Raw genomic sequence first — 19,318 nt, 5'->3', positions numbered from 1 at the left:
TTGCTTTCTATAGATACATTACAGAAGTAAATATTAGGCAGGGAGAAAAGTTATTTAAGTTATAGGATAAAATTGGTACAAGTACTAAAGCATATAGAATGGGCATAAGTAAATTAAAGCTTGAAATTAGAATGCCCTTGACCTTTAAAGGTTGTGGAGTATTCATAACTGGTGGCTGGGGGCTGGGCTTGGTGATCCAGTGGGTCCTCTCCTGTACCAACAGCTTCCCTGTTTGCAACACACATTTTAGTAGCAGAGCATGTTGCCTGGTTCAGGATTAGTTATCCTGTGATTGTGCTGCTTGCAGGTCGAGTACAGGGAGATGGATGAAAGTCTTGCAAACCTCTCTGAAGATGAATATTACTCTGAGGAGGAAAGAAATGCTAAAGCTGAGAAAGAAAAAAAGCTGCCGCCACCACCACCACCACCACCTCCAGAGGAAGAGAATGAGAGTGAGCCAGAAGAGCCATCTGGTGAGTGAAGAGAACTCTTGACAGGGTAGCAATTACACTGTCAGTCGTTCAGAAGTGGCATCATGACCTTGAGGTTCAGATCAGGTTGGATAGAGGAGTTTGCCCTGTGAAACTGTCTTTGGTTCATATGTAGAAAGAGGCTAAAGAAATGCACAAGAATAGCTTAATATAAGACTAGAAGCAAGTAGTTATGGGTGTAATAAAATTGCAAACTGAGAAGAATCTTAACACTAGGATATTTTCTATCCTAACAGGCTTGCCTGTATTAAAAAAAATCTCTGCTAAAATAGCTGCTATTTCCTGTAGCACTTAGACTGGCTCATATGCAGATGTCCACTTTGTCTTCAATGGGAAAAGATGCCAGGAATTACTGGGTGAATTCTATGACCTGTACTATATAAGAGGCCAGACTATTTTAATAGTGGCTCCTAATGCCTTAGTTGTGACTCTGTTTTCTTATCTCTGGCCCACTTTAGGAAGCAAAAATTGGGATAGGTGTACACTTCAGTTTTGTATTTGTGAGAGTATGTAGTTGCTTTATGTACCCTCTGTCATTCTGAACTCTCAGAAAATTGCTCTATAGCCTTTTCTATTTTTTGTGGTGGTATTGGTATTCTACATGATTCGCATCCCTTGTCTATGCACCAAAGCAATTTTGTGTTGCTATATATGACTTCAGAAAACTCCTTGCATGGGCTTCATGTACAGAAGAGATAATGGCCTTAGATGTGTAGTTGCTCTTGGTTTTAAATTTCAGCTTTGTTTTACTTTACTTTATATCATGGCAGTTAATTGCTAGGACAAAGAATATTTTGTTTCCCACTTGTATTGCTCTTAATCTGCTTCCCTTTGGACAGGACTGAGCATGTGTACCAGTGAGGTTTCAATTTAACATTTTCAGTTTGACACTAGTTTGCTGGAGAATATTGGCTTTCGACATTTACTGAAGCTGTAGGCATAATTTTGTGTGCCTTGTCTAGCAGAGCCTGAACCCTGAAAACTTTCTTTTGTGTCATTAGAACGTGCTCATTCTTGATGCACAATACAAGAATTTTTTACCCTCATATTATATGTAAGTTACTGATGAAGAGTTTTAAAATGACAGAGCCCTTGCTTCTTTCATTAGAGCCAATCTCTGCCAAAAATGATGCTTTAAAATGAGTATTTAAGCCACTACCTTGAGCACAGTGCATGGATATATTAAATTAATACATTTCGCGTGGTTGATTGTTATTCTTAGACACGTGGCTTAGATGTATATGGCTTGTGGATACTTTTGGGGCAACAACTAGAGTAGTACTCACAATTTTCATATAATACAGAACCAAGAACACTGAAAGTTGTCAGTTAAACTGAGATAAACCCACCTATAGATAAATGTCTTAAGTGAATTAAATGCTGGGCTCTTGGCATTGTATTCTGCCAAGATCTGTCTATCATGTTTTAAAAATGCTGGATTCTAGGCTGTTTTGTCCTTCCTCCTTTATCAAACTTCTGTAATATGAAAGAAAAAGACATGCTGTGCATATGAAAAATGGCTGTTTGTAATTTGAAGGGTTCTTTCCATATTTTGGGCTTTCTTTTCTCTTAAATTTCTGAAATAAGCCATACACTGGTAAGCGCATATCCCTTTCTCTATTTGCTAAAGTATAGCCATCAAACCGCAAGCTAATCTGCAATTGATCTGTTAGGCTAGACTTCAGTTTTCATCCAAGCAATACTACCAGCAGAAGCACAAGCTCCACTTCATGTTCTACTAATGTTTTTTCAGTATAGAGACACCCCATGACAATGAATTTTGCCTCTCACCTGATTCTTTTTATTGAAAATATGAATTTCAAAATTGAATTAGGAATGTTATAAAAACTAGCAGCGGTGCTGATGGAGATTACCGCACTCTGAGGGTATTGCACATCTAAAATCAGACAAGGGAAGCTAATTTCTGCATTGCTATAAAATTGGCTATATTGGGTGCCCTGCATTTTATCTTGCTTAAAAATATTTTAAGTTGTCAACACTGCATGTAGCATGGAAGAGACTAGAAAATATGAGAGATGTGAAGTTGGTGAGTTTGTTGCAAAGAAGTTTGGATTTTTTATAATTCTTACACCCTAACAATTATTTTTGTTTAATAATGGAGACTACTTTGCATTCTTAGCTACTGTGCAGTAGCTGCTGTTCTTTTGAATCTACCTTCCCATGAGCAAAGTCAGCTAATATTCTCCATCAAATAATAACACAACTTACAAGGTAGCAAACATTTATTGCTTCTAGGTTGATTTGGGTATGCTGAACAAGGAGACTCTTTGAAAGTTCTGATTGTCTAGCCTGGTATAGCACTCCAGAGTTGCACGGTTTACTAGACAAGACTTAGTGTTGCAAAAGAGCTTTCAGGGGTATATTATTAATATATTGTAAAATTTATTTGAATTATGAAATATGAAGTTTAATGTTAAGTTCCCTCCAGAGTAGGGAAACCTGTTCTGTCTTCCTTTCCAGTTAGAAAGAACCCTCTAGGACACCACTTCCCTCCTTCCACTCCAGTTATTGCTCTTTAATTAAATTTAAGTTCATGGCTACCAACATCTCCTTATAAATTAAGCAGCTAGCCTCTCTCCTAAGAATTTTTTAATGCATTCACCAACTTGTATTTTAATACTACTATGCCATTTTCTGAAGCCATTCCTCTAGCCCCATCCATTTGTCTAATTTTCTTCCATCCTTGGTTTGTGATTAGCAGTGTTATTTCTTACTGGACCAAGGTTAACCTTATGCCTCCTCAGAAATCAGTGAATTGATATGCTAACACCAACTTATCATGCGAGCCCTCTGTTTCATTTGATTTATCTCCTTTTAAAATTTAGTCCTAAGGTGTAGTCATCTTGTACTACTATTCCACTGCCTTTACTTTGAAGCATTGGGGGACTGGTACCTCCGCTGGTATTTCTCTGGTGTTGAATGGTAACAAAATTAAGTGGATTTTTTGTCTTTTGACTTTCTCCTGACTACAGTTCAGTGTCAGGTGTGTAATTACAGTCTGACCAATAGTACTACAAACATGCAGGATAAAACATCAGCTTGGATATGTGGCTTTACATGCAAGACCCCTTATGAAGAAGTTTTACAATTGGTTGCTATGAAGTACTATCCATCCACACTGTAGGTTAGTCTGGCCAGTCACATTTGATGCTTGGTAAATTGCACCGTGTATGATGCAGGGAAAGCCAGCTTATGTGTCTCATTGGCAGTGGCAATGGCTAGTCTGCATACTGGAAGTGTTGAGTAGATGGATGGATGTGAAAAGTACTTTCACTTCTTCCTTAGAGTGTTTTTAATTGCTACTTTATCAATAGCCTATAGGTGCATAATCTCTGATTTTGCTGGAGCTGATGCTATTGTACTGCTCTACCAGTAGGTTTTTATGAGGAGGGATCCCAGTGTCTTCTCCGGAGTCTTTTGAGGACTGTGGAGATTTATGGGTATTTCATCCTTAGGTTTCTGGCCTATGTTTCCTGAGATTGTCAGGAAGGTTAGTTAGTTAAGTGTCCGTAGCATTTGTAGGGGGAGCAGAGGCCAGATTCCTTTCATTTAATCTCCTCAGTCATTGGGCGTGAGCCTCATGCATGCTGTCAGCCTCATAGCAGATAGTTCTGACCTTGCTTGAACATGCCTGTCAACTCGTGCTGCAGCATAGCAGCTAGGGAGTCATGACCCTGGTGTTGGAAAAGCACTGACTAGAGCTGTGTTCCATGTTGGATGAGTCCAAGGGCAGAATGCCAGAGGAGGAAGATATGAGAGAGTCCATGGAGGATGGCTTTCTCTGAGCTTGCTTGCAGACTGTTTAATGTAACTTCTGGGTCAGAGACATGGGAGTGAACTGGTGCGAGCAGATGATGCTGAGGACCTGCAATAACTAGCAGTGGCAGCAAAATGTCTGAATGGCCAGGTAGACAAGACATTCACTGAGATCTGTGCTAAACTGGTCCAGTGGCAGAACTCTAACGTGAGGCCCATAAGCAGGTGAGAATAGACACATGGAAACTTTAGTCTTTGATTGGTGACAAAACAAAGGTTTTCGCTTCAATACAGCCAAATTTATGGCTGGATCAGCCATCTGGAAGGTATTCTGCACCATCCAGAGGGTGTTGTCATGAAGCTTTAACTTTGCATTGCTCCATTTCTGTGTATGAGGCTTTTTAATTGGGTCAGGGTTGCATGCACACCTCTATCCTGTGCCCAGCATGTCATGGCGCAAAATACCTTGATTGCAAGTCTTACTTTTCCAATTGCTGCACAGTATGGTAGACAAGCAGGAAGATTCACACACTTGACTAGCAGGTGATCAGGAAGGGTCCTGGACAGTAGGGTCTTCTAAAACTCTTACTCAGGGATCTAGCCTATCTTTTCCTCCCATGGCTTGTGAAGCCCTGTACTAGACAGCAGGCGTGCATCCAGATAAGTGCAGACATTTGTTTCCCTGGGGACAAGTAGCAGCAGGCCTTGTGCCACTGCTGCTTGTTCCAGGGAACGCCCATGCCACATGTGCTCTGGCACACACCAGGTTACCCCAGGTAGGGCAGGGGAGGCTGGGACCAGCAGCTTTGCTGGCTCCAGAAGCCTTACTTGAGGCTCTGGGGGCCTTGGGGAGCCAGAGTGTGGCTCTGGCTGGCCAGGCTCTGGTTTTGGGCAACTTGCATTGCTGCCACGTGTGCCCCCCCGCTTTTTTTTTTTTTTTTTGGCATGCGCTTTTTTGACTGGGATCTCTCAGGGTCAAGCCCCCCCCCTCCCCCCTTCCCACGCACTGCAACATAGTAGCATGGGAAGTGTGCAGTGTTTTCCATGTCCAGGCTCCTCTGGTTACGCCCCAGGATGCCAGAAAGGAGTTCATTTACTGGCTAAACACCTGTCATTTGACAGTTACACCTTTGGGCACCTTGAGGGCTGATGGAGGGCACTGAATGCCCCATGTATTTTTTTTTGGGGGGGTGGGGGGGGTGTTGTTGGGTTTGTTTGTTTGTTTTTTTTAACTTTGTACAACATAGGCAAGGACAAATCCTTCCTGGAAGTCTGTTTAGTGGAGGAGCAGAGGCTTGCCAGTTGCTACCATGCCCCAGCGACTGAGCCTTTTACGATCCACAACCATCAGGCTGTGAGGGAAGCCCTGGGAAACCACGTTCATTGGTGTCAGGCTATGGAGTTAGGAGGATACCTGTGTGAATTCAAGATTAAGTTCACAGATGACTTTGTTCTAACCGAAAAAAAAAAGTTTATTTCATAAGCATGGAAACGAATGTGCAGTACTGTATTGTCAAAGGGTCTAGTAAAAGCTAGGAGGCAGCTTCTTAACTGTATATGGGGAGGAGTGCACTGAAAGTGGGCACCTGGCTTTGTCCAGCAAGGCCCAAGTTCACTGCACACCAGTGGGTGGGGAAGGGTCTTTGAAAGTTGTGACAGGGCAGTATCCTTCTATGTGCAAAGAGGCTGAACATACTAGAGTCAGACACCCTGCTACTTGCCTTGGGTAAGAACTGGCAGTGCCTCTGTGAGATCGACGTTCTGTCTCTCCATCCTTTCGTTCCTTAATTAGTTCTTTTCTGCACCGGGAAAAGTGCTCTCAGGTCTCTGGGGTGAGCATTGATTTGGGATTTTGGGGCACCTCCATAACCTGCCTTGCCATGCTGACAGCCTCCCTGATGGCATTGTTTTGACATGTTTAGAAAATTGCTGAATGCCTGACCTGGGCTATTCCCTTCCTGATCAAGTCAGCACAGTGGTCTTGACAGTGTGCCTGCATGGTGTTCCATGCTTCTGCAGCCACCACTGTCTTTGCAGACTGCTAGAACTGCCAGCATCCCTTTCTTACTATTTCCTCTGTTTCAGTCTTGCTGCTCACTGAGCTCCTGTCTCAGCTGGTGACCCTAGGGATTACAACAGCAGTAAGAACAGCACTAAGTGCAGGTGTCAGCCTCCAAGACTGAAATTAGCAATGCATCATTTGTTCAATTTATCTGACTTGATAATTCATCAACTCCCTTCAGGTTTTTGTATGCTGTCTCACTTTGGTCAGGCTCCGGAGATTCTGGGTGGAATCTGTATCAGCTTGTCATGCCCTTTTTCCCCCTCCTTCTTCCCTGCCCCCTCCTTGCACTTGGGATGTCTTAGGCCCAGGAGGTGTGGCATCTACTTGTAAAGGGTGCCTCTTACTTGAGCTTATATTACTTGCCCCCATAGTTTTTTAGTTAGTGTAACAGTGATTTGGGGAACCCACCTTAGCACCTACCTCTTGATGCTCCCAATCTTCTTTTGCATTTCTGTAGGCATCCCCCTCCAGGATGTAACTCTTCACTGTATGCAAGCAACAGAACAAATGTTTCCTGTTTATTGCTTTGTCTTCACTATTCTGCAGCATGAGAAAAATGGTCCTGCCAGAGGACCTCAGGCAATACCTGGGATTGCATCAGTTATGGGGGTGTCCAGAAGAAGCTTGGATTTCTGCTTGGCTTCAGCCAGAGAGCAGAAATCTCTCAGAAAATTGAGCACCTTGCCTCTGAAGCCTGGGCACTAATAAGGTCAATGATAGACTTTCCTGGAATAAGCCAGCTTTTCTGCTGTGCTAAGTGAATATGAGGCTTGTTTTGGAGGTGGGGATGAGGAGGAGGAATGCTTTGTATGCCCTTCAGCTGTGCCCATGTTGATATCAAGTTGGAGTGTTATAGTTGTGATGGTTCAGGAGAAGTACTAGAGGCAAAGATTTAGCTACCATGTGGTTGGTCCAGTAAAAGATACAGAAAGCCTTTGCCACTCCCAGGTTGAAAGAGATTTCTTGCTGTCACAAACTTCCTGCTGTTTATTACCTGCTGAAGCCCTTTTTGCTTGTGCCTTGCTCAAAAGCAGTTGACTACTTTGTCTGGTCTGTTTACAAATCTTACCCGTAGTATCAGCAGCATATGCCCGATTCTGCCCAGCAGCCACTGCATGCACACCTGCACAAAAGTACTGTGTGCTCCTTTCTCAGTCTGTTCATAATGCTGTTAGCATTTTTCCTGGTTAAGTGCATTGTTTGCATTTCCAAGGAGACCACAGGTTATATTCTGAAGACTGCTGTTATGAGGGATTTGTAAAAGATTACAGTTCTGCAGTGCATTTATTAAGTCTTAAGCTTGTCTGGCTTTGTTCTGCTTTTAGTTGTGCTCTGCTGGTGTGGTTGGGGGAAGGGGAAGAAACTGTTTTATGGTTGTTTATAAAGGAGGGGAGACTTGCAGGGCACTAATCCTGCTTCGAGCTGGAGGGAAGTATACCATTAATCTTGTGCATGGCTCTTTGTTTTCTTTTCAAGATGTATGGTAGTGTTTTGTTTTGAGGAGTGGGAGTGAGAATCTGGGAAACTAAACCGTTCCATCACATCTAGGTGTCCAGAGAGGTATTTCATAGATTTCATACACATTAGGGCTGGAAGGGACCTGTAAGATCTTCAGGTCCAGCTCCCTGCCCAATGGGCAGGAAGTTGGCTAGGGTCAAAGGATCCCAGTAAGATAAGCATGCAAATGTTTTTTGAAAGTGTCCAGAGCCAGGTGCTTGCACTACTTCTGGGGGAAGTCTGTTTGGACAGTAAAGAGAGTTTTTTCCTTATGTCCAGTCTAAAACGGTCTTCCAGGAGTTTGTGACCATTGGACCTTGTCATTCCCTAGGGTGCTCTGGTGAACAGACATTCCCCCAGTTCCTGATGCACACCCCTTATGTACTTATAGGCTGCCACCATGTCAGCCCTGAGCCTGCGCTTCTCCAGGCTGAAGAGTCCCATAGCTCGCAGCCTTTCTTCATAAGGCCTGTTCTCTTGCCCTCTGATCATGCGCATGGCTCTCCTCTGGACTTTCTCAAGCTCTCGACTTCCTTCTTGAATTGTGGAGCCCAAAACTGGACGCAGTACTCCAGTTGCAGCCTCACCAAGGCCGAGTACAGCAGGAGAATGACATCCTGGGTCTTGCTTGAGATGCGTCGGTAGATGCAAGCCTAAGTTGAGTGCAGTAGATGCAGCAAATAGGCTTCTCTACCCTTTTCCTCCAAACTAGCTGACTGAACCTGACACTGAAATCCTGAAACAGATTTCTGGGATCTACTTTCCTCCTCCCTCCCCCCCCTTCCGGTTTCTAAATTCTCCAGGCTGGTCACCAGGAACCCTTTCCCCCGCTTTGCCCAGCCTTTGGGCTCACCCTCTTCAGAGTGCCATAAAACCAGAGATCTGCAAATACGCATTTGCAGGTGCTGCCATGCGGACCATATTGAAGAGGGAGAGACATGCACTCACCCTGGCTTGTCTCCTTCCCCCCCAAGAAAAAAACTCTATGAGCCCCCTACCAGAGGACCCCCAAAATTTCATTTACCAGATCAGCCCCACCATCTTACAAGTTAATATCCACTAGCTGTGTCATCAGCATTGCACATGCTGAACCTAGTATGTAGCAAGCTTTTGGGTATCTGTGGCTTGCTGGATGGGTGGGGTCAACAACGCTGACAGCTTTGGAGTATTACTACTGGCAGGACATATTACTACTGGCAGGACTGACTTATGTCCCAATGTCTAGGAATTCCCTTCAGGCCAGTAATTAGGGCTTTTTTGTTCCTTATTACTGCTCTCCTCCTCTACCTTAGATCTGGGGTCAGCAACCCCCAGCACGTGTGCCAGCATGGCATGCAAGGCCATTTTGCTCAGCACGCCACCACCAGCCCGGGCTCTAAGCAGCTGCTGCCAGCCATGGAGTCCAGGCTGCTCCCAGTTGGCGGCTGGGAGGCTGCAAGCCCTGGGCTCTGTGGCTGGCAGCAGCTACACAGAGCCTGGGTCAGCTGCAGCTAGGAGGCTGCAAACAGCTGCTCCAGGCTCCAAAGCCCTGCCATCAGCTCTGTACTGCTGGCAGGTGCACATGTGCCTCGGAGCAGGCGGTGGGGATGGGGCCTGAGGCAGCACAAGCCTGGCCTCTCCCCCACTGTCCGGTGCCTCTCTGGAGCCCAGTGCAGCTGTTTGCAGCCTGCCTGCTGCAGCTACCCAGAGCCCAGGCCAGATACAAATAGCTGGTCCGGGCTCCAGAGCCCCAGTATCAGCCCTGTACTGGCAGTGACTGCACGCGTGCCTCAGAGCAGACAGCGGGGCAGGGGCCAGGGTTGCGCTGCCTCAGGCCACTCCCCTACTGTCCACTGAGGCACGTGTGTACTCGCTGGTATAGAGCTGATGCCTGGGCCCTGGAGCAGGGGCAACACTGGCCACCTTCCAGTGTGGGGGCTGGGCTGAGAGGCTCCAGCCCTCCCAGGGCTGCTGCCACTGCCCGCTCGCCCCGCACAGCCGAGCCCATCCCACACCCAGCCCCACTATCAGGAGGAGGCTGGCACTGCCCTGGCTGGGAGGGCCATACCTCTGCAGGGTGGGTGGTGCTGGGAGGGGTGGCTATTTGTGGGGGCTAAGAAGAATTTTAGGGTGGCTATATCTTCCCCAAAGCCCCCCCTAGAGCTGCCTCTGCTGATGGCTGGGGCCTCAGTGCGCTGCAGTGCAGCCCAGGGGTGAGCTCCCCGGGAAAGCACAGGGGCTGCAGTGGGCCCAAGGCATTGTTGGGTTGGACTTTGCCCTGTGGCCCAGCAGCCTGGCTCTGTGTGCGTCTGGTTCTGTGTGTCTGTGTGCACACATGCACACGTCTGGTTCTGGGGGGCGGGTGTGCATGTGTCTGTTCTGTGTGTTTTTGCACATGTCTGGTTCTCTGTATTTGCACATGTGTAGTTCTGTGTGTGTCTGGCTCTCTGTGCATGTCTCGTTCTCTTTCTCTTCTCTCCTTATCTCCTCTTCTTTTTTCTTTCTCTTCGTTTCCTTTCTCTGTCCCTCTTTCTCTTTTTCTCTCTCCTTTTTCTCTTCTTTCTCTCTCTTTTTTGCTCTTTCATCACATGCCTCACAAAAAAATACACAACAACAAAGGTAGCATATGAAGTTTTATTTATTGTCCCCAGTTTTCAAAATTTAGAAAACTTTTTTTTTAACAGTAAAAACAAGGGGCAACGTTTATGACTATTAACTATATTAATATGCAGCACACCTTGCCATGTATACCTGACCTGTTTTTTTTTTTTTTTTTTTTTTTTCCTCTGGCATGCTGGTACTCTGGCACTGTACGAGGTAGATATTGCAGTTTTTTTGGCACTCTGGCCAAAAACGTCACCCACCTCTGGGGCTTTGGATCCACTGCTCAGTTAAGGCCACCTAGTGCCCTTTGTCTGGGAGGGGGATCTAAGCAGTTTAAATCTCTGGCAGATGCATAACCCATAATTTTCAGCCATTGCTTCCAAGGCTTTCATCTTAATTTAGTGGCTTAATAGTCATTGCTTCTAAGGCTTTCCTCTCTAATGGCCATAAAGATTAGGGGTGATTTCTAATGCAGATGCTATCCTGACTCTGACTCTTTTCCACAGTGTTTTTGTAGTCTAATTTCTACCTGTCCAGTGGGGTAGCTTATAAGGAATGTGATATTTTTATTCTTTTTCATAATTGCCGAGATTGTTTGAACATCTATCCTACAAAATAGAATACCATATCAGAATTCATTAACTGGGGGCATTTCTCACTTGGAGAACTCCTGCTCTACCAACCTTTCCACTGAGTTAATGTCCAAAGGAGCTTCCTGCCTTCCACTTCGTGGTGGAGAAGTTACGGTTGGAAATTACTGCTTGTCTTGCTGTGCAAGTGGAGAGACCCAAAACACTCAATTTGCAGCCTGGAACAGGGTCTATAAAGTCTCTCCTGCTGCAAAGCATCTTTCTCTTTCCTGGGCTCCAGGTTGTTATAGTCATAGGTTGTGCAGTGTTGAATGTATTCTCTTGTTTGATATACTCCTAGCCACCATCCTACACCTGCGCTGCATGTTCCATAGTCCATTTGCCCTAATTGTCGTGACATTACTCAATTAAATTCTACTCTACAATACTCGGGGACCATTCAGAGCCTGCCTGCCGTCCAGGATTCACTGACAGGAGCTCTTGCATCATGGTCTTAACTGTGTCATCCTGGTATGAGCTACAGCTTCTAGCAGCTTTCTTCAGTGGAACTAATATCTTGCTAGTGGTTTGTGGCTGAATGCGTGCAGATCCATCTGTGAAATTATGCTACTGGCACTACCATCTGCTCTGCTCTTCTTTTAAAGCAGCCTCTCTGGCACTTTATTTGCTTTAATATTCTGAGTTTTCCCTTTTTAGGGGGTTTAACTTTTCTATGTAAATTTCTTCTTGTTTTTGCTCAGCTAGATGAGATGATAAATGATAAAGTACATGACAAATTGATAAAGCCAGAACTCTGTTTCTCCTCTTTCATTAACGCAGTCATAGCATTAAGGAATCAGAGACCAGTGTGATTCAGAATAAATTTAATATTTTGTCAGCTGGTTGCAGCTTATTTGTATACTGTGCTGGGTAGGATGTTTTGTCAGCCAACATCCTTACCAGTTTTGAGGTCCACTAAACCTAAAATTGTCTAGGAGGACACACTTATAAACCAGCACTGCCCAGCAGCAAGCATTCACATGTGCCTCACCTGGAATATTCCTAGTCTACAACGTAAGTCTTCCTGAGCTACTCTTCCAGCTTCCAGTAAGCAGGTTTTTCACTAGGGCATGGGGTGTTAATAGCACAATGTTTCCATTCTACTTTCCTGTGAATTAACTGTGTAAAACAAAGTAAATGATACATTATCACTTTAAAACAACAGCAACTCATAACTCATGAATAATCTTTGCATAAAATTGAGGAGTCAAAAATGTATGCATGCTTTTATATTTTAAAGACCATTTTTGTTAACTTGCGGAAAATACGGCTGATTGTGATTGATGATTGTGATCTAACAATAGTAATAGTACTAATATTTTCAATTTATAAGTATATTTAACATCATTATGTCCATAAAATTGATGTTTTTTGCAACCAATTACAAAGTAAACCAGTTACGTAATTAGTATCATGTTCTATCTGTCATGTATCACATGACATACAAAATATGTATAAAGCAAATATAATAAAGAAGATCCGCATGGTCCCAACTGTTATACCAAATGAAGTAATTTTTCCCCTTCTTTTGCAGGAGCCCTAAAAAATGGAGAAATTGAGGCGAAGTTAGATTAAAGAGAAAACTATTTAAAACCTATCTTGACATGCATGATTTTAAGACCATTTCTTAGGCAGGGCCTTAGTTCATTGCATTAATGAGAGTCAAGATTATTCTTGGATTCTTAAAGGTTAATGAAGGCTGGTAGTTTTGTATTACTAGCCAACCATTATTTAGTCCGCTAACAGGCAAAGGTTTGCCAAGATACATGTTAAGTTTCCATTTTTGTTTATACTTCTGCCTTTCCATTTTTTTTGCAGGTTGTAAGTTTTAAGACAACTGAATGTATCTAGCTTCAGCTGTAAATTCCTTGCTTGCTGTTAAATTTAACCCCTTTTTAACTTGCAGGTCTGCTTAACCAAACTTTGTTGACTTCCCCTGAAAAATCCTTCCAGTACCATTTTCACGTGGCCCCTGAGGACGGACTTATGAGCGTTCTTTTTTTTAATACTCTGATGCCCGTATGTCTAAAAAGATTTTCTTGAGTTCCTCTGTGGTAGCAATAGCAGTGGTACCTCTGCCTGTCTAGAGTTATGGGGAATTTGTTACATGGTAGGTTGTGGCTTGTTTTCCCCCGCCTCTTTCCCCACCATTATACAAATTCTTCTCCTCCCCATATAAAGGGATGAAAGTGTTCACAGGTTGTACAGCATCAACTTCTTTAGGCTTTTTAGCCTTTTTACTAATTCTCCTCATTGGGATTTGTTCATAGTCATCATTTAGGGAAAATTTGTCTTATCCTTATTGGCTAAATCATTTATCTGCAGCACAGCACAAGTCATACCTATCCTTAAACTCAGTTGCTTTCTCTCTCTCTCTCTCTTCACCCTTCTTGAAACTAATAATTACCGTAATCTTAGCCTTGTCTTGCTTGCTTATAGCAATATGGGCTTTTAAAGTAGCTTATAAATCTTTCTGGGTCCCCCTGAATTGTTTGTTTTTAGAATCACTGGAGCAGTTTCTGCCTCTGCCTTTTTCTCCTTTCCTCATTTAATTCTTCCATAGTCATACCATCAAGTAATTTCTGGGCTTTTAGTATTGCAGGTTCCACTCATTCAGCTTAGATACCTCATCCTTCTACTTGTCCTTCCACTTCTAACGCTCCTTTTTAAAGTGTTCTGCTTAGTGTTTTTCAAATCAAACTACACATGTGCATGTTTTGCTCACGTGCTGCTTTTATGGTTTGATCCTTCATTTTGTTATTGTTTAGGACTGTTTTCTTAAAATGCCTCTTTCGCTTTCTTCTAAAGCTCTTTTTCCTGAAACCTGTTGGGCTTCTAAACTTTCTCCTTGTTACAATGTATGGTAGAGATAGTAAGACATGTTAGTCTGAAGTCAAATAGAAGGCAGGGACATTAGTCATATAGGCCGTTTATAGACTTTACATTTTTCTAGGTTTGATCCGGACTACATCCGTCACTATATATATGTGGACGTCTGTCATCGGAATGAAAATTATCTATAAATCCAAATTAAGTAATCTTCACTGAATGAGGATGAAAGTTAATGTAGACTAGGGTAGCCCACACTCGGCAATTTAAGATGTATTAATTAACCTGTATACATGGCAGGTATCTAAGGGCTTGCTGTTGCTTGTGCTCACCACCAGGTGTAGCAAGTGAGTACAGTTTTGTGGCCTTGAGTAGTGTTTTTGCTTGTGGTGTCTTCCGGCCTCTGCCATCTCTGCTGCAGAAGTACAGAAATGCACAAAGACCTCCCTGGTGGTCAGTGATCGTCTGTTAACCCTTCATTCAAACTGAAATTTGATTTGGACTGTGTGACACAAAACAGTTAACTCTGTTTAGAAAATGGTGAGCATGTCTACAAATGGCCCATATGATTGTCCCTCTGACCACTGTTTAGGTATGGCAATCTGTTCCCGGTCCTACTTAGTCAGTCCTCCTGTACTGTCTTTAGAGTACCTTCCAGTTGTTCTTACATTGCAACCCCTGTCCTGGTTAGTATCAGTTGCTTTTGGGGTGTGTTACCTCTAAATCATGTGGTCATACCCAAGGATGCTAATTGTTGACCATAATTTTCTGCAAACTATTGCATGTTGACTGTTACCTTCAAATATGGCAAGGGATTTAAGGATGACCCCTGAACTTGTTAAAGCCCTTTTTATCAGTAGCAGTGCACATGTACTTAAACTTCTAAATACAAACAAGTAGCACAGTTACTGCTGAAATATGAGTGCAAAGTATTATCAATGCTACAGGGGAGAGCCAGGAATAGTGTTTTTGTTCTTGTATTTTTTTTGTGGCCCTTTTCATAGTTGTTTGGCACCTTTTGTTTTTACCCTGCTAAATCTCCATTTATGTAGTCCAGGATCTTTAGAGGTAGTAGAGCAGGCTTTGGATCTTTCCCCTACTCGGTCAATTTAATAATTTTTTTTTCTTTTTGTTTTCTTTGAGATTCTGAGCAGCCAGTGTGAAACTGGTTCACCAGTGGTCTTAGAAGTTGTTAATTAAACAAGATTTCTGTTTGCTGTGAAAATGCCTTTCCTGGAAGGAAGCATCTCTTATCTCCTTCTCTATCTGTCCTGGCACAGACTTGTGAATGCTTGTTTCCTTATCCTACGTTCTTCATTGTCACACAAGCAAAATTGAAAAGATCATTTTAACACTTCAGCCTTTTTTTCTTTTTAGGTCTACACTCGATTCAGGCTTCTTTTTATGGGTTACCACTACATAGCAACACACAAGTAGATTCATAGGTTGTTGATTGTCAGTATAGTTAAAGTTATAGTGTGTACACTTGTACGTCATGTACAATTTAGATTTTCTGTAAAGGATACAGTATTAGCAATCTGTGTAAATGGTTAGGCCTAAAATTCTGTAGCAGACCTTTCTGCTTGCTTAGCTTTCAGCCCTCCCCAGCAACCCCTTCTTAGGTAAATTTAGTATGAAGTGCAACAGTTGGAAATCAAGGAAATGAATTTCTCTTAACAGTAGCCCACTTAAATAGCACAAAATATCACTCCTCCACCATGGATAAATTTAAAATGGGGCTCTGCAAAGCCACATGCAGCATATATATTAGTACTGTTATTTGGGAGTGGACTGGCACCATCTCTGGAGGAAACATAGAGATAACTAATACTTTTCTTGGGCATCTCCTTCTTGGGTCATGCATGTCAAGTGCCCTAAAGCAGCTTCTGTGAGACTCTTTGGCATTTTATTTCTCAAATTGTTAGTTTACATTTCTTTGATTGTCTGTTTCCTGTTGTCTAATTTTATTTTCCTTGTGAACTTGGGAGTTCTAAGCACATGAGTAGCATGCGAAAGGATACAAATATCTTTCATTTTACTATTAAGAGATTAGATTTGGAGTGGGAATTGCATTCTTAATTGAACTAGGATTAAAAAGCGAATTTAATAACTTCAAATTGTATCCCAGCTGCAGCAAAAAGACCCATCAAACCCTAACAAAGAATTTGAACCATTGTGTGCTGAACCTTGGTGTAGTCTGCTATCTGATTGAGGATGTCAGAGCAGTCTGATTGAGGATGTCACCTTGAACCCTTAGGACGTAGGAAAAGGCTGCTGTCCCATCCAGCTACCTTGAGCCCTGTAAATCTGGTCCACTCGATACATGAGATGTTTGCACTGAAGGAGGAGTTGCTTGGTCTGCTGGGTGTCAGGACATTCCCTTGAAGCACTCTGCTTTGAAGGAGCCTTGACATGAGTCTAGACTTCCAAATAGTGCTGAAGTGTTTCCAAAGCATCCCTCACTATTTCCTGGGTTTATTTGGGCTGAGAAGATAGCAACATCTAATCATAGAAACACGTCTCCTCCGAGCTAACCTCTGATAGCTTCTCCGTTGAAGGTTAGTGATGCAGTAGAAGGTGACGCCTCCCAGCTTGTTCCTGTGTGCATTATAGATGCACTTTCCCTGTTCTTAGGTTTACTCAGTTTCCAAATAATATTTCAGTCCAGGCAGGTCTATTGTATAGAACCTGTTGGCAGGCTGAGGAAATTTTAGACCCTTTTATATCTCTCAGCTGGATGTTTCACATTTCCTCATGCCTCCAGCTTGGAATATATTGAAACTGTTCAGTAAATAAATGCCTTACAGCACTGGGCGTATAGATGTCCATGTTCACGATCTGTGCATCATCGGTATTGAAGCATTCAACTTCAAAGGTTGTCTTGGTGTTCTGATGAATTGTAGGTGAACCAGGGGCAGTGAAGCAGATAATGTTGGCCTGAACCTTTCATAGGATTCATGGTTCTTCTCCCAAGCTTCGAGGAAAGGTTTGTGGAAGAGAAGGAAGAGGCTTTACAGAATGGTTCACACTGTCCTCTTTCAGTTAGGGAACTGCAGGAATATCCAGAGCAAGATTGTCCCAGCGTTTGCAGCTTCAGACCCAGAGGTTCTGGCTGTATCCATCCGCCCAATCTTCAGACTGGTAGTAAGACTTATAATCTTATTATTCCACTCCCAGCTGTTAATAAAGCTGATCATAAGTATTTAGCCATCAGGAATACTACATGCTACGTACTTCTAAGTTTCCCACAAGAACCTGATGTAAAAGGCTTCAGTAACGAGGAGAAAGCTGTAGAAGACTAGAGTTTGGTGCCCCGGATAGATTCCAGAAGATAAATTTCTCAGAAAATGGTTTTAGTTGGTGAAGCTTAATACTTGAATCGCCAGCTGCTGGGCCTTTATGTCCATTATGATTTAACTTATGGAGTAAGGTCCCTGAGTTCTCCTCTTTCCTTCCACAGGGCAAGCAGGAGGACTTCAAGACGACAATTCTGGAGGGTTTGGAGACGGCCAAGCATCAGGTGAGGGTGGCGTTTGATGCTTGCCACTTAGTAGCAAGAGCCGCCAAGTTAGGGATTGATGCTTGCAAGTGCGCATGGGTGTGGGTGTCCAGATCCTAGCAAGATGTTCAGGAGAAGTTTATACTCACCTGTTGAGAAAGGGAGGGATCTTTTCAAAATGCAACTGAAGGCTATAGCATCTAAGGAAACAGAAACTAAAGCTACACCAAAATCCCTCAGGCCGATCTCTCAGCCCTCCACTCCTCTCATGTCTGGAGGAGTTTAAATGTGAGAACTGGTATTTCTTGCCTAGCTGGCTTTGACCCATTAGACTGGTATCGAGAGCCCCAGGCTTAGGAACTCTGGGTCCTTTTTGAAGAAGCTTGTAGATTTTTGAGAGGATTGAATTCCTGAGCAGTGTCCTGGTGTTTAGCCCTGAAGACTTACCCTACTAGGTAGATTAGCTTTCTTTTTTAAGAGACTTGGGTCATAAATTATATCTAATAGATGATCCAAATTATTGAGATCTGGGGTGTACATTAAAATTGATTCTTAAGTACTTTCACAGTGCTACCAAAATAGTAGCAGTAACCAAAATGGCCATCTTCCTGCCACTTTGTCTGTGCTATCTGAAGAGTGAGAGATTTAATTTAATGAAAGGAGTTATGGGTTCTAAGAACCATTCTGGACTTTGAAGAAGTAAACCTCTTTGAAGGAAACAGAATTCAGGATATCATCCCAGGGATGCATCATCACCATACTTAAATGAAGGAGTCTGGTTACGTTTTGGACATCAGTACCAGTACATACTGAGTTGCCTTTAAATATTACAGACTTCAGGCTGACAGAAAGGACACAGCACTTTTTTTCATTTTTAGATACGTTTGCAAATTTGATATTACATCAGTAGTGAGCCATTTCTAGGGATGTGCTTTACCCACTTGGATGAGTGGAGCAACTGCTAATTAATTCTTGGAAGGTGTTGAGAGCAAAATAATTTGCCCTCAAATGAAAAATTCCTCCAGTGCTCTGAAAAGGCCCCAGAAAGACTTTTAAATGGGGCAGCATCTAACAGAATCTTTTGGCATGAGTCGTATGAGAAAGAAGACTACTAAGCCATGAGCTAGATTGAGTCCTTAAGAATTGTTGATATTTGGAATAGGGAGCTGGCAAATCTGTGTGTGTATGTGTGTGCGAGAGAGAGAAAGAACAGGAGAAACTCTAAATGCGTCCCTGCGGCAATCAAAGAGGTTGCCTGTCTTCTATGCAAGATAATGTGTATTGAACAGTGGGTTGAGACTCCTTCCATCCCTTGTTCAGACTCTTTTTAGAAACCATAGTTCCTGAAACGGTGAATGCTAAATGATTTCACCTACCTGAAAGCAGTCTCATATGTGGGGGGTTTTTTGCAAGGAATCTGCTTAGAAAGGCTTTAGTTTTAAATGAGGTCTTCTGATTGAGCCATATTGAAACATCTTATATTTGCCTGTCAACTGCATTATACATCTGTTTCATACTAGTTCCCAGGTCCTCTCTCTTAGTATCTGCTGAATCTAAACAGTCTGTTTGGACCATACCTCCAGACCTTTTATGGGAATGGAAGGTGCTTCCCCCACGGTTCTTGGTAGCCGCAGGAGTTCTGGCTGTTAGGATTCATAAAATACAAACGTTGAGTAAGCTACTTTCTAGTTTACCAAGGAACATGGGGCTTGGCTTATCTCCAAATTCTTTCCTAGTTTTATTGGGAGTTTTTTAGTACTTGTTTGGCCAGTAGGTTTGTTTCGGTGTGACTTTTTCTTTTCTTTTGACAAAAAAGCTCCAGAAGGTCCAGAAAGGCTCATAAAACAGTGTAGTCCAGCTTTTGCTTTTTTTTTTTTTTTTTTAATTCTGCTTGGTTGGCCTGTCTGAGAATTACTTTATTGCTTTTTTTTTTTTTTTTTTTTTTTTT

General features: G+C 42.9%; 1 protein-coding gene across 2 annotated transcripts in view; it reads left to right on the top strand.

The window, feature by feature from the left end:
* Positions 1 to 210: 210 nt before the first annotated feature.
* Positions 211 to 19,318, top strand: part of KDM1A (lysine demethylase 1A) — a 52,603-nt gene continuing 33,495 nt past the window's right edge. The window contains exons 1-2 of one of the 2 annotated variants that reach the window (XM_019512194.1): positions 211 to 473; positions 17,332 to 17,391. In XM_019512194.1, coding sequence (XP_019367739.1) covers positions 323 to 473; positions 17,332 to 17,391 — 211 coding nt within the window. In that variant the 5' untranslated portion in view covers positions 211 to 322. The remainder of the gene's footprint in view (positions 474 to 17,331; positions 17,392 to 19,318) is intronic. The other variant, XM_019512195.1, reaches the window with a different exon arrangement.

This window comes from Gavialis gangeticus, unplaced genomic scaffold, assembly GCF_001723915.1.
Source record: "Gavialis gangeticus isolate Ggan-Ray unplaced genomic scaffold, GavGan_comp1, whole genome shotgun sequence".
Lineage (NCBI taxonomy): Eukaryota > Metazoa > Chordata > Crocodylia > Gavialidae > Gavialis > Gavialis gangeticus.
Note: the sequence above shows the minus strand (reverse complement) of the source record. Positions and strands in the feature narration are given on the sequence as shown.